Source organism: Myotis brandtii, unplaced genomic scaffold, assembly GCF_000412655.1.
Source record: "Myotis brandtii unplaced genomic scaffold, ASM41265v1 scaffold244, whole genome shotgun sequence".
Taxonomy (NCBI): domain Eukaryota; kingdom Metazoa; phylum Chordata; class Mammalia; order Chiroptera; family Vespertilionidae; genus Myotis; species Myotis brandtii.
The window spans coordinates 1,055,250-1,067,006 of NW_005359225.1; the positions used below are offsets into that span (position 1 = coordinate 1,055,250).

General features: G+C 53.3%; 1 protein-coding gene and 1 long non-coding RNA gene across 6 annotated transcripts in view; one reads left to right on the forward strand and one right to left on the reverse strand.

Annotated features, from left to right (window-relative positions):
- Window positions 1–1,482: 1,482 nt before the first annotated feature.
- On the forward strand, window positions 1,483–4,299 carry LOC106726246. The gene is made up of 2 exons (XR_001362274.1): window positions 1,483–2,844; window positions 2,877–4,299. It is a non-coding gene; the product is annotated as an uncharacterized LOC106726246 (long non-coding RNA).
- The window catches only part of TSKU (tsukushi, small leucine rich proteoglycan), a 16,847-nt gene continuing 8,174 nt past the window's right edge, over window positions 3,085–11,757 (reverse strand). For 2 of the 5 annotated variants that reach the window (XM_005867038.2, XM_005867037.2), the window contains one exon: window positions 3,085–5,593. In XM_005867038.2, coding sequence (XP_005867100.1) covers window positions 4,503–5,585 — 1,083 coding nt within the window. In that variant the 5' untranslated portion in view covers window positions 5,586–5,593 and the 3' untranslated portion in view covers window positions 3,085–4,502. Of the gene's footprint in view, window positions 5,594–6,333; window positions 6,550–7,015; window positions 7,045–7,747; window positions 8,027–11,757 lie in introns of those variants that run through there. The other 3 variants (XM_014540393.1, XM_014540394.1, XM_005867036.2) reach the window with 3 other exon arrangements.

An 11,757-nucleotide genomic window follows, 5' to 3' on the forward strand; every position in this document is an offset into this window, starting at 1 on the left:
CCACAAGCTCTCATCTGCTGTTCTGCCCAACACTGTCTGGGTGATTGTCCCTTCTGTTTCTGTAAATGGTGTGATTTAAGCACACCAGGGCTGGCTTCATGGGCAGTGGGACCTTAGAGGGGCCCTGCACTTGATTTAATGCTCAGCTCTTGCCATTTCGAAATTCTTAATAATTTTTGAACAAGAGGCCCCACATATTCATTTTGTACTGGGTCCCACAAATGATGCAGCCAGTTCTGAAACGGAGAGTCCCGGCCACCTGCCATGTGCATGCAGGCTGCACCTCTCTGGGCCTCACTCTCCCCATCTGTGAAATGGGGCTAGGTGGGCAAGGACTTTGATCTTTGGCTTTTTATGCTCTAGGATCTAGAAATAATGATCTGATTAGAGATATGCAAAGCTGCATAACTTCCCCAATTTGTTTTCAACAGTAAAATAAATGGAATCCCAGTGTTCTTTGGTTTTACAGAGGATCTCTGTCCTCTCTGTGTACTGCTGGCCGGGCCACTGAGGTGGGACAGGCAAGCGCGAGGGATGCACCATCTGACAGATGGAGCCAGGCCCAGGCTGGTTTCCTCATTTGTATGTTGACAATAATCCTGATGGCAGTTACCAGGAGGAGGAAATGATAGTATGTACACAAAGTTGGAGAAACGTGCGCTCAGTAACTGGCAGCTGTATTATTAATGACATGCAAGGAAATGCTTGTCACCCAGCCTATACCATGATGGCAAATTGTATCTTAGTTGTTTTGCCATCTCTAAAACTCAGCTGACATGTGCATTAAAGGCCCATTCCATGTTAGGCACGCAGAGCAAAGATCCTGTGGATTATTGTTCTGCAATTCTAAATTGTAAGCTTCTATGAAATTGTCCAGTTCTGAGTCAGTTATCAAAATGTGAGTCTAAGACTACACGGTTCTGTAATCTAATTCATGACCCTATGATTGAATGAGGGAGTTCCAGAACAAGAACTTAGGGAGTATCTGCTTTGTGCCACGCATTGAGCTCAGTTCTTTACAAATGTTACTTGATTTACTCTCCATACAATCCTTCGAAGACATTTTCATCCCCACTTTCCAGGCCCGTCCAGGTAAAGTGACTTGGTCAAAGCCACACAACTGGTTTGGATGGACCCAGGATGTTACTCTTTTCTGTGAACGCCAGTGGAAGCTTTGCACTTATCTCTATAATTCTGTAAGATTTTAATGACCCCATTCTTTTATTTATAACTTTATTTTTAAAATCTTTATTGTTGAAAGTATTACATATGTCCCCTTATTTACCCCATTGACCCCTTCTAGCCCGCCCCCACCCCCACCCCAGGCCTTCACCACCCTATTGTCTGTGTCCATGGGTTATGCATATATGCATTTTCTTTGGTTGATCACTTCCCACCCACCCACCCTCCCCTCTGAGATTCCATGCTCCCATGTCTCTGGATCCACTCCATTCGTCAGTTTATTTTGTTCATTAGATTCCACATACGAGATAATGCGATACTTCTCTTTCTCTGACTGGTTCATTTCACTTAGCATAATAATACTCTCCAGGTCCCTCCATCCTGAATGACCCCATTCTTAACCCCAGGATTCCAGGAGGGCAGATAGGCAGGATGAAAGCAGTCTAGCTAGGCTAGGGGAAGGTGAGGCAGGCTGCACAAACTGCACAGGCCCACTTTGGCCTTGCTCCCACGACCCCCACGGACCTGGGCTGTCTGGCCACGCACAACCACAAGGTGGCGTTGCGGGCCGGGAGCCTCTGGAGGGGCCTCAGAGACGCCTGTGGGGCTTCTGCCCTCCTGGAGGCCAGGGCTGGGGGTACAGGATAATGACCCCACAGGAAGGAGGGCCCTGCACCATGTGGTGGCATCTGCACCCTCCCACTACAGCTGTCTCAGGGCGGAGATGACCTGCCTCAGAGCTCCTCTTCTCCTGCAGGAGCCCCACCCCCACCCCTGCCTTCAGCACCCCTTTGTCCCTATCTCTAAAACCCCTGTGTTCCATGTCCCTCTCTCAAGTGCTCCTTCCTCAAGCAGGGCTTTGGGAGGGCCCAGACCCATTGGGTGAAAGTCCCAGAGATCTTTCCCGGACCCTGCATTTGAAATCTCTCTAATCCAGGGAATGCAGAAGGGGTGGAGAACCAATCGGAGGACTCTAAGGGCCGGGGTCTTACTCCCACAACACCCCCTTCTCATGCCTCAGCCCTTTCATATTGACCATGGTGCCAGCCTTGGGTTCCTGTGTGTGTGTGTGTGGGGGGGGGGGGGGGGGGGGGGTTGAGTGACAAGATGGGCAAGCTCCCCACCCATACCTGTGACTTGCATGTTCTAGGTTCTGAGCATTGCTCACCTATAACCCCTCCCAAGTGCCAGCCCCTTCTTTCCAGGCCCACTTGTCCTACTCAGTGTGGATGAGCCTCCTCCAGGAAGCCTTCCTGACCTGTCCACAGGGCTCACAGTTCCCTGTGCTGTTTAGTTAGATGTCTTCTGTGTCCTTGTACCCCCTCCCATCCCAGGGAACCAGAGAATGTGAGACTCCTTAGGGCAGAGATGGGGTGACCTGTGGTTGTTGGGGATGATGGTGATGGATATTCCTGCAGACCTTGGCCAATTAGAAGGAAGAATTTGCTGACAGTAGAGCCACTCAGATGAGCTGGAAATGAGCTCCCCTGTCACTGGAAGTGCACAGAGGAGTTAGCACAGCAGTGAAATGACAGGAAGGAACAAAGTACTGTTGGAGCTCAGAGGAGGGACCTCAGGGAAAACTTCTGAAGGAGGTGAGATAGGAACTGGGTCTATTAGCATGGGGAGGAGTTGAGAGGTAGAGAGGAGGGCCAGGGCAAGGTCCCAGAGTAACCGTCTGAGCAAAGGCAGAGGCGTGTGAGTTCATGGGAGAGGGGAGATAAGGAAGGTGGGTGCAAGCTGTTGGTGCACCCCCCCTTCCCCCCGAGTAATCCCCCCATGTCACCTCTCTCCCCTATTGGGCTTTTCAGGAAGAACACACTCCCCAGGGCAAAGCTGGTGCTGATTCATCCTTGTGGCCCCAGGGCCCAGCCCAGGCAATATGAGTGGACACTGGTCAAGTGATGGAAAGAGGGACTCTTTCTAACGTTTATTGAACCAAGGACTAGTTAGGTGCCAGGTGGGGCCGGTGGGGGACAGAGCTCTCACTGTCCTGCGGTGTCTTTGTGGGACCAGCCCCCTGTTGCCCACATGGCCACGGATGGCTGGCTTCCACCCAACACCTCCTTCCCCAACATACCCCCAGGACACACTCTTAGGAAAGTGAACAAATGCAACTCTTTTTCTTTTACAAATGACACTTTGCATCCCCTGCCAGCAGGGGTGGGGGTGGGGAACGGGTTAAAGGTGACAGTCCATAAAAAAGACAACATCTATAAAACGAGCCTAAGGAAAGAGCCAGGGCTGGGAGGCTGAGATGCCACCCTGGTGGGGGAACATAATACTGGGTGGGGACTGCCTGCCTCCTTCTGCTGCACTCACAGTAGGGGAGGTGGGCTGTGGGCTCTGGGCCAGTGGGGGCTGAATCTGGGAGGCCTGTCCTGGCTTGTGGCAGGGGGGTTGGGGGGGACTCCAGGACTGCATCAACATCTTGGGGGAGCATCTAGGAACAGGGCCTGAAGGATCAATGGGTACGTTTCCAGTCTTGATGCTGGGGGACCCCGCCCGAGTGGGAAACTGGCAGGGCTGGGACTGGCATGCCTGACGCTTCCAGAAGCTCTGAGAGGTGAAGTGACAGCCCGGGCATCGCAGCTGGTCAGTGGGCCAGAGTCCTACCTCCCCGGGATGACAGGAAATGGGTGCCAATGGTAGGATGTGGGTCTTGGCAGCAAAGGGGAGCCCAGAAAGGGGAGAGGGAGGCCATGATTTAGAGAAGACAGCAAAGTGCAAAGGGGCCTGGCTGGGAGGCAGTCATGCCTCTGCCGCGGCAGTACCTCAGATTACCAATTTTCCTCTCTGGGCCTCAGTTCTCCCATCTGCCACAGGAGGAGGTGGGCACCCCCCAGTCCTTTCTGTAACTAAAGTTCTACCCAGGGCTCCAGGGGAACAGAAAAGGATAAAGTGGGCCCCATGTGCCCGAAGCAAAAGAAACCCATGCCCCTGAGTGGCTGGACCATGGGCCCAAGGGGGCACTCAGCCATGGACCTGACCTCTGACCTTCCTCATAGTCAGGTTGGCCCAGGCCTGAGGGAAGGCACTTGGGGGTCGAGTGGGGAAGGACAGCAGCGGGCAGCTGTGTAGTTTGGCATCAAAGACCCCCTGCTTATGGTGTGGGGGCAATACAGACAAAGGGCAAGGCTTTCCTCCTGGGTGTTGTCCCAGGTCCAAAGCCTCGTCTCAGTCCACAGCTGTCTTTCGATGCTGCTGCCATACAGGCTTGCAGAGTCCCCACTGGCATTGGCACATTCAAATATAAATTACCCAGGACCCGAGTCAGCCCGGGCAGCAGTCTGTCGTGTGGCCCGGGGCCACACCATTTGTCACAAGATGCTGAGGCCCCTGGAAGCCCTGGAAGCCGGTTCCCCAGTGTCTATGCATTGCAGAGCCACCTTGGAGCTGGAGCCAGGCTGCCGGGGGTAGGCACCCTCCCGTACCAGGCGCCGGCACTTCATGCCCTGGCCCACACTGACGCTCTGCAGTGCTGGGAGGTGGAGGAGCAGCGTCTCAGGTGGGGGCACCAGGCTTGTGCCCGACAGGTCCAGCTCCTGCAGGGAGCCCAGGCCTGAGAATACCTCCGCTCCTGCCCACTTGAGCTTGGGGTTGCCTGACAGGTCTAGGACCTGCAGGCTGTGCAGCTCATGAAAACCATAGGGTGCCAGTTGGGGGAGACCCTGCAGGCTGCCCAGCGACAGGTGTGTCAGGCCAGCCAGTCCTGTGAAGGCACCTGGGCCGATGGTGGCCAGCGGGTTCCCATCCAGGCTCAGGTAGCGCAGGGGCAAGTCCCGGAGGTTGGGCACAGTGCGGAGCCGGTTCCAGGCCAGGTTCAGGCTCTGGATGGTCGGCGTGGGCAGGCTGGCCCCAGCGGGGTGGGGCACGAGGCGGTGGATGTGGTTGTGGGAGAGGTCCACGTGCAGCGCTCGGCCCTGGCCGTGGGTGGTGAAGGCGGACACTGGGACCTCACGGAGCCGGTTGTAGCTGAGGTTCACCTCACTCAGGGGCGAGCTGGTGAAGCTGTCTGCAGGCAGGGCTGCCAGGCCATTATGGCTGAGGTCAAGCGACTCCAGATAGCGAAGGCGGGAGAAGGCGGTGGGCGAGATGCTGGTGAGCAGGTTATGGCTGAGATCCAGGCCGGCCAGCGTGGTATAGCCTGGCCCTGCCAACACCGACTCGTTCACAGTCTCCAGCCGGTTGGAGGACAGGTCCAGGTGGGCTGTGTCCAGAGGGATGGGCACAGGCACGATGTGGGGGCCAAGGCCACTGCAATCCACTCGTGTCAGGCTGAAGCTGTCGAAGAGGCCGAAGGTCTCCACCTCACACTGGCACCCGGGGAAGCATGGCCGGGTCGTCTGGACCCAGCTCACGGCCAGCAACAGCAGCAGGGGCAGCAGTGGGGGCCACAGCATGGTCGGCGCTAGAAAGAGAGCCATAGGTGAGGGTTGACAGCAGGCACCCCATACCAGATGGTACTAACCCCGCCCCATAAGATACCAGCCAAAGTGTCTAGGCACAGCTGAAAGTTACCACCAGCGCCCTGTCCTCCCAGGATTCTTTCCCTGAATACTCCTCCTATAATTCCTTGTCCCTGTTCTTCTCAGGCCTCGCTCTCCCCATCTGTATGGTAAAGAGGGTCAGGCCAGATTCGTGGATTTTTAAAAATATATATATTTTTATTGATTTCAGAGAGGAAGGGAGAGGGAGAGATAGAAACATCAATGATGAGAGAGAATCATTGATTGGCTGCCTCCTGCACGCCCCCTACTGCGGATGGAGCCTGAAACCTGGGCATGTGCCCTGACCAGGAATCAAACCCTGACCTCCTGGTTCCTAGGTCGACGCTCAACCACTAAGCCACGCAGGCTGGACCAGATTGGTGGATTTTAAACTGCAAGCAGCAGAACTCCTTCTTAAACATTATCAGATGAACGTGGGCCTGTTCTGGCTGAAGTGAGGTTTGGGGCCTAGAGCTCTCCATGCCTGCTCACCATCTCTGCCGTAGAAGGTTAAGGTACCCAGCTGGAAACCCACTGGACTAGGTGGCTCTTTAGCTGGCCTCCAGAGCTCGGACGTTCCAGGGCCCTGGGCTGGTCTCAATCCAGGCCCTATAGGGAGGGGCTCACAGCTCAGGGGTTGGGGTCAGGGTGTTCCATTCACCTGTGCTGAGCATGTGCCCAGTGCTGTGCCAGCTGCCACACAGACTGGCTTGACCCTCAAAATCACAAAAATTGTCATCGCTTCATGAAGAGGGAATTGAGACTTAGAGAGGGTTCAGAAAGTCACGCATGGCCACAAGTGACTGGGAGGGGAACTAGATGGAGCAGAGGAAGCATGGCTCACTGTCATGGTTTGGCAGTGGCTGAGCCATGCCCAAGACCCACACACCAGCCTCCCAGATGGGAGCCTCTCCCTGCAGGGACTGGCCCCACCTCACCTCTTTTGTGGGTGACGATGGATGAGTCTACAGTCCTAAGCCCCCTCGCCTGGCCTATCCTCCAGAGGCAGGAGCCTTCATTCTGTTATATAGATAGTTAGGCAACAAGAGCAGAGCAAAGACACTGAGCCAGATACAGGAGCTCACCAGGGCAGAAAGCCCCGGATGCCTAGCAAGGGGCAAAACTAGAAAGACAAGAACTTCGTCCCCAGGGTAACCTTCCTCCCCTAGCATATTGCTGGCCCTGTGGTTTGGACCCCCTGACCTTTTCCTCCCTATGATAACATCTAGGCCTCAGTTGTATTTCAGCTCCAGGCCCAGAAAAGCAGCAAAACTAGACAAGTGACACTGTGGCTGCCTCAGGACCAGCTACATTGACTAGTGACCCCCTGCCTTGACACCCACCAATCAGTGGAGACCATGACCCTGAAAGAGCACACCTGGAAAGCTGATGAATATTCTTTTGAGACCTTCCCCTGAGACCTCCCCTAAGATTTCCACCTGCAAGAGAGGAATAAACACATTCGGAATGAAGAACCCCGGTACGCCACTGCCCCCCAGGGGAGCATGCCCACGCCCTTTCCTTCCCCCTTCTTTCCACTAAGGGACCCCATGAGACTTGCAATCAGGGGAGCAGTGGGCGGCAGTGGCTCGTCCTGGACTAACCCCCTGAACCTGTCTCCAAGCCCCTTTTTTCTCTGACTTCCCAGTGAGCCAAAGCAGCCCAGCCTAGACTCTCCTGTTGCTTCTCCTATGCCCCTTTTTGTTTCACTGTCCTAAATATATTTTTACTGCAGCCAATAAACTCTCACTCACTTTGCTATACTTTGTCTCTGGATTGAAATCTTTCCTTCAAGAAGACAAGAACAGAGGTCTCATCGTTAGACAAATTCTGCCCTGGTGAGTTTCTGTACGTGGCCCATCGTCCTTGCTCTGCTCATGTCTACCGGACTATCTATATAACAAATTCAATTGTAAAGACTTCCAGACGGGCTCTGGGGATACCCGTCCCAAGCCCCTACCCCCAGCTGACACAGCTATTACCCCTCTTTGGCTCTTCCTTTAACCTAGGCAGCTGGGCTGGTTCCCCCATTATACAGATGAAGGAATAGAGGCTCAGACAGGAAAAGGGTTTACCCCGAACTAGTAAAAAGTAGGGCAGGATTAGAACCCAGGTCTGCTCAGTTCCAATTCCTCTATTTTCATCTGCTGCCTCTGGCAGGACTGTCAGGGAGAGACAAGATCCAAGAGGGGCTTTCCCCAGACACATGTTATGATACAAGCCACATGTTATGATGCAAGCCATGTCCCTCTCCTGGCTTGTTTCCGTCCCTGTACAATTAGCGCGCGGCTGCCACCGGTGCCAGGCACTACATGTACACTCTTACATTCAATCCTCACACCCACGCACATCTGTCTGCCAAAGCCTATGTGTATGCCCACTGCAGCTCAGTGGTGGTGCTCACAGGAGAATGAGGAAGAGGGCCGAGCAGTGAAGGCGTCTAACTGGACAGTCTGTGGTTATCCCATCCCACCACACAGCAACCACTCAGCCTGGGAGACGGAAGGCACGAAGCCTCACTCCAGTAGGTCTCATCTGGGGTAGCCCTACTCTGCCCCCCTGCTCTGTCTTACCGCCACCATCTCTCCCACTGGCCTTCAGGGAGGGATGGACCAGGGACCTGCCCACCTTCTAGACTGGGGTGGGTGGGGAGGGAGCAGCACGATAGTATTACCAGCCCTCCATGAAACTTTAAAGGGGTAGCTACTTGATCCCCACTGGCTCTGCATGGGGGCAGGACAAAGTGCGGCTCTCCTCCCTTGCTCCCCAGGGGGGCCCCTCCTTCCCCACCCCTTTATATTATAGAGTCCAATTTGAGGATTAAACCCAGCCCAGGTGCATCCTGGGCTTGGTCTCAACTGAGGGAGGATAGAGTGCTCCAATGTCTGGAACCAAAAGGAAAAGAATTAACTTGCTTCAGGCACCTTTTGTTCTCCTGTGTGAGCTTTACCACAGGGGTTCATTACCACTCGGGGCCCCACCTTCCCTGCTAAGTTGATCTGCTCATATCCACTCTTCCTGGGGTTTGAACAAACAACACAGGTACAAAAAAATACCCTGAGATTACCCTTTGGGTTCCCATATAAGGTGCCTATTAAATGCCAAATGGCCTCTCGTGAGCTCCTGCTTATGTAACCGGGAGCCCAAACACAGCCCAACCGCTACCCCTCCAGAGAGGGGGCCTCTCACCACCCTCAGCCCGGTCCTGGGAACCACAAAGCAGTAATTCTTCTCCTGCCCTCCTCACATAAGTTGATTGGCTCTCACTGAAGTGCAATCCAAACTGTGAAGAGCTATGCATGCATGCAAAGTGGTCATCACTGGGTCACTATAGAAATGGGACTGAGGCAATGGGAGGGGCAGCTGATGTAAAAGGAGCAGGATTGTAAACGAGACCTAGCAGATAACTGCTGGGGGACACTCTCAGGGTGTCCCGGATAGTCCTTGCTCAGCCCTGCACAGCGGACACCCCTCCCTGGGCCCCTGTTCTGTGCCAGGCCTGGATGTTCATCTGGAAAGCGCTGACATTGACAGTCAGAGCCAGACCTCACTATGTGCTAGTGCTGGACACATGTTCTCCCATACAACCCTCAGTCCCTCAAGGTCAGCAGTCTTATGTCCATTTTAGAGCGAAAGAAGCAAAGATGAGAAAAGGGAGGTGGTGGAGCTTGGAGCTGGGAACTGAAGTTGGGCCTTCGTAACCTCGTAATTGGTTTGGTTCCAGTGGAATGTATACTTCTGCGTGTTGCTAGGAAAAGAAGGGATAGGTGTCCAGAGTCCTAGGGGCAAGCTCTACCTGTAACTGACTGCTGTGATGAGGTAGGTGCCACGGTTTTTAGTATCAGTGGCTCTGGGTCTTTCCTGAGATCACAGCAGAGCCCAGAGGTCTCACAGGGGTGTCCCAGGCTGGTGGGGAAAGAGAAGGGAGAAATCCCCGAGAAGCCTCATAACTGTGGGCCCAGAAGTGGGCAAAGGCAGAGGTGTGGGCTGGTGGTCTTTGAAAGTCAAGGTACCTGTTCTGCTCTAAGGAAATGTCCCCTTGGGGGTAACATACAGGAGCGCCATCATGGGATTGCCTCAGAGACGCTAGGCTCTGGCACTGCTGCAGGAAACCCCTTAGGAAAGGCTCAGGAGCCACTGGGAGGGCAGGACTTCCCCAAAGGAGAATGAGGGAACATGAGGAAAATTCCTGCCCGGGTCCTAGCCCTTTATAGGTCAAAAGGGCCTTTGCTTTTGATTCCGGGAGGATCCAGATCGGGCATGCCATCCCTCACTGTAGTGACGAAGCGAGTGTGCGATCACTTGTCCACAGACCCCTGACTCCGGGCCCAGGGCTTCCCTGGCCACTCATGATGGCTGTGGACTCTCCTAGGGATCTTATGGAGTTGGTAAAAATAATGTTCAGCAGAGTTTGCAACCTCATGGAGGGGGCTGATGCCATAATGTTAGGTATCATAAGGATAAATTACATGTCTAGGGAAACTATAACTGTGCATTAAAACAACCCAACCCAAATCCTAATTTTAGAAAGGCCAAAAGAAAATATATCAACACAACAGTGGTTTTCTTTAGATAGAAGTCTGAGTGATTTAAACATGTCTTAATCTCTCCACATCCCTCTTCATGTCCTCTCTTATAGTAAAATAAATAAATAAATACAATATATACATATATATTTTTTTATATTCATATAAATATATAAATAAATAAAGAGAGTAGCAAAGGCTCCTAATAGGACTGCCTCATGGCCATCTCTGCTTTCTCTAATCTTGGGTAGCCACAATCTCTGAGCCTCAGTCTCATCGGTAAAATGGGATATTAACAGCCACCTCACATGTGAAGGACAGATACAAAGGGACCCACTGCAGGGGCAGTGGAGGGGGTGAGAAGTGGTGGAATCTGGGTGTACTTTGAATGTGGAGCTGATGGAATTTGCTAGTGGGTTGGATATAGAAGATAAAAGCGAGGAATCCAGACTCCTGAGTTTTTGTCATAAAGAGGAAACAAAATGGTAGAAGGAAGGCACCTAGCGGGGATCCCAGCACAGGGGAAGGGCACAGTGTGGGCTGCCCTGCCTTCCTCCAGACGGGGAGCTGGTGGGGTGGGGATCAGCAGGTGGGCCTGGCCCCTCTCTTCCTCCTTCCTGTAGCAAACATGTCAAAGCTCTCATCAGCACCCTCTTGGAGTCAGTCTTTCCAGGCAGGCCACACTATGCTATTTCTCAACAGGCTGCTGGGTCTGGGAAAGCATGAGTAATGTGAGTTCCTCTTGACAAAACCCACCAGCCTCAGCTCCATGGAGAGGAGAAACCTTCACAGAGAGCAAAGGGCCATGGACACCTTGCAGTGCTAACTGGGAAAGTCACTTTCCTTCTCTGGACCAGTTCCTTCAGTTGTGAATCCGAGATGGTAATGAGGGTCCCACTGGTCTCAGAATGGCTGGTTGGGAAGATCAGACTAAGAAGATAAACACTCCTATAGAGAAATGAGACTCCAACGGGTGGAAGACACATCATGGAAAGACTCTACCTGTACCCATATCCCCTGCAGACATAATCAATCAATCACAGCACCACTCCCTAGGAAATCTGCACAGGGCCTCAGAGCTCTTCTCAACATGGTCTCTCTACCCATTGATTAGAGTTTGCCCTTGAGATGAAAACTGTCATTCTCGGATCAATTCTCTGATTTGAAGGAGTGACAACATGGAATAGGAGTCACCTGCTACACTGGGAAACTTTGGCAAGTGTCTTTCTCTCCCATTTCCTCATCCAAAATGGAGACACCAATCCCTTCCTCAAGGGACTGCTATGAGGACTGGAGATCACAGGGCCAGGACACTGACAGATGTGCAGTCAGTGGGTGCCTGTGTCTCTCCTAGGCTGTATGGTAAAGGAGTCCTCCAGAAAGGGCACCCATGGACCACCCCTTACCTCCTTCACCACTCTCTGGGGCTGGGGTGGGAAGAGAAGAGGAAGCAACTGGGCAACCGTGCGCAGTGACAAGGCAGGTTCTGGAGGACAGTCATGAACCCCAGTCTTAGTCTCTGCTCTGCATGGCTTGTTCACATTTTCAGACAAATCCCC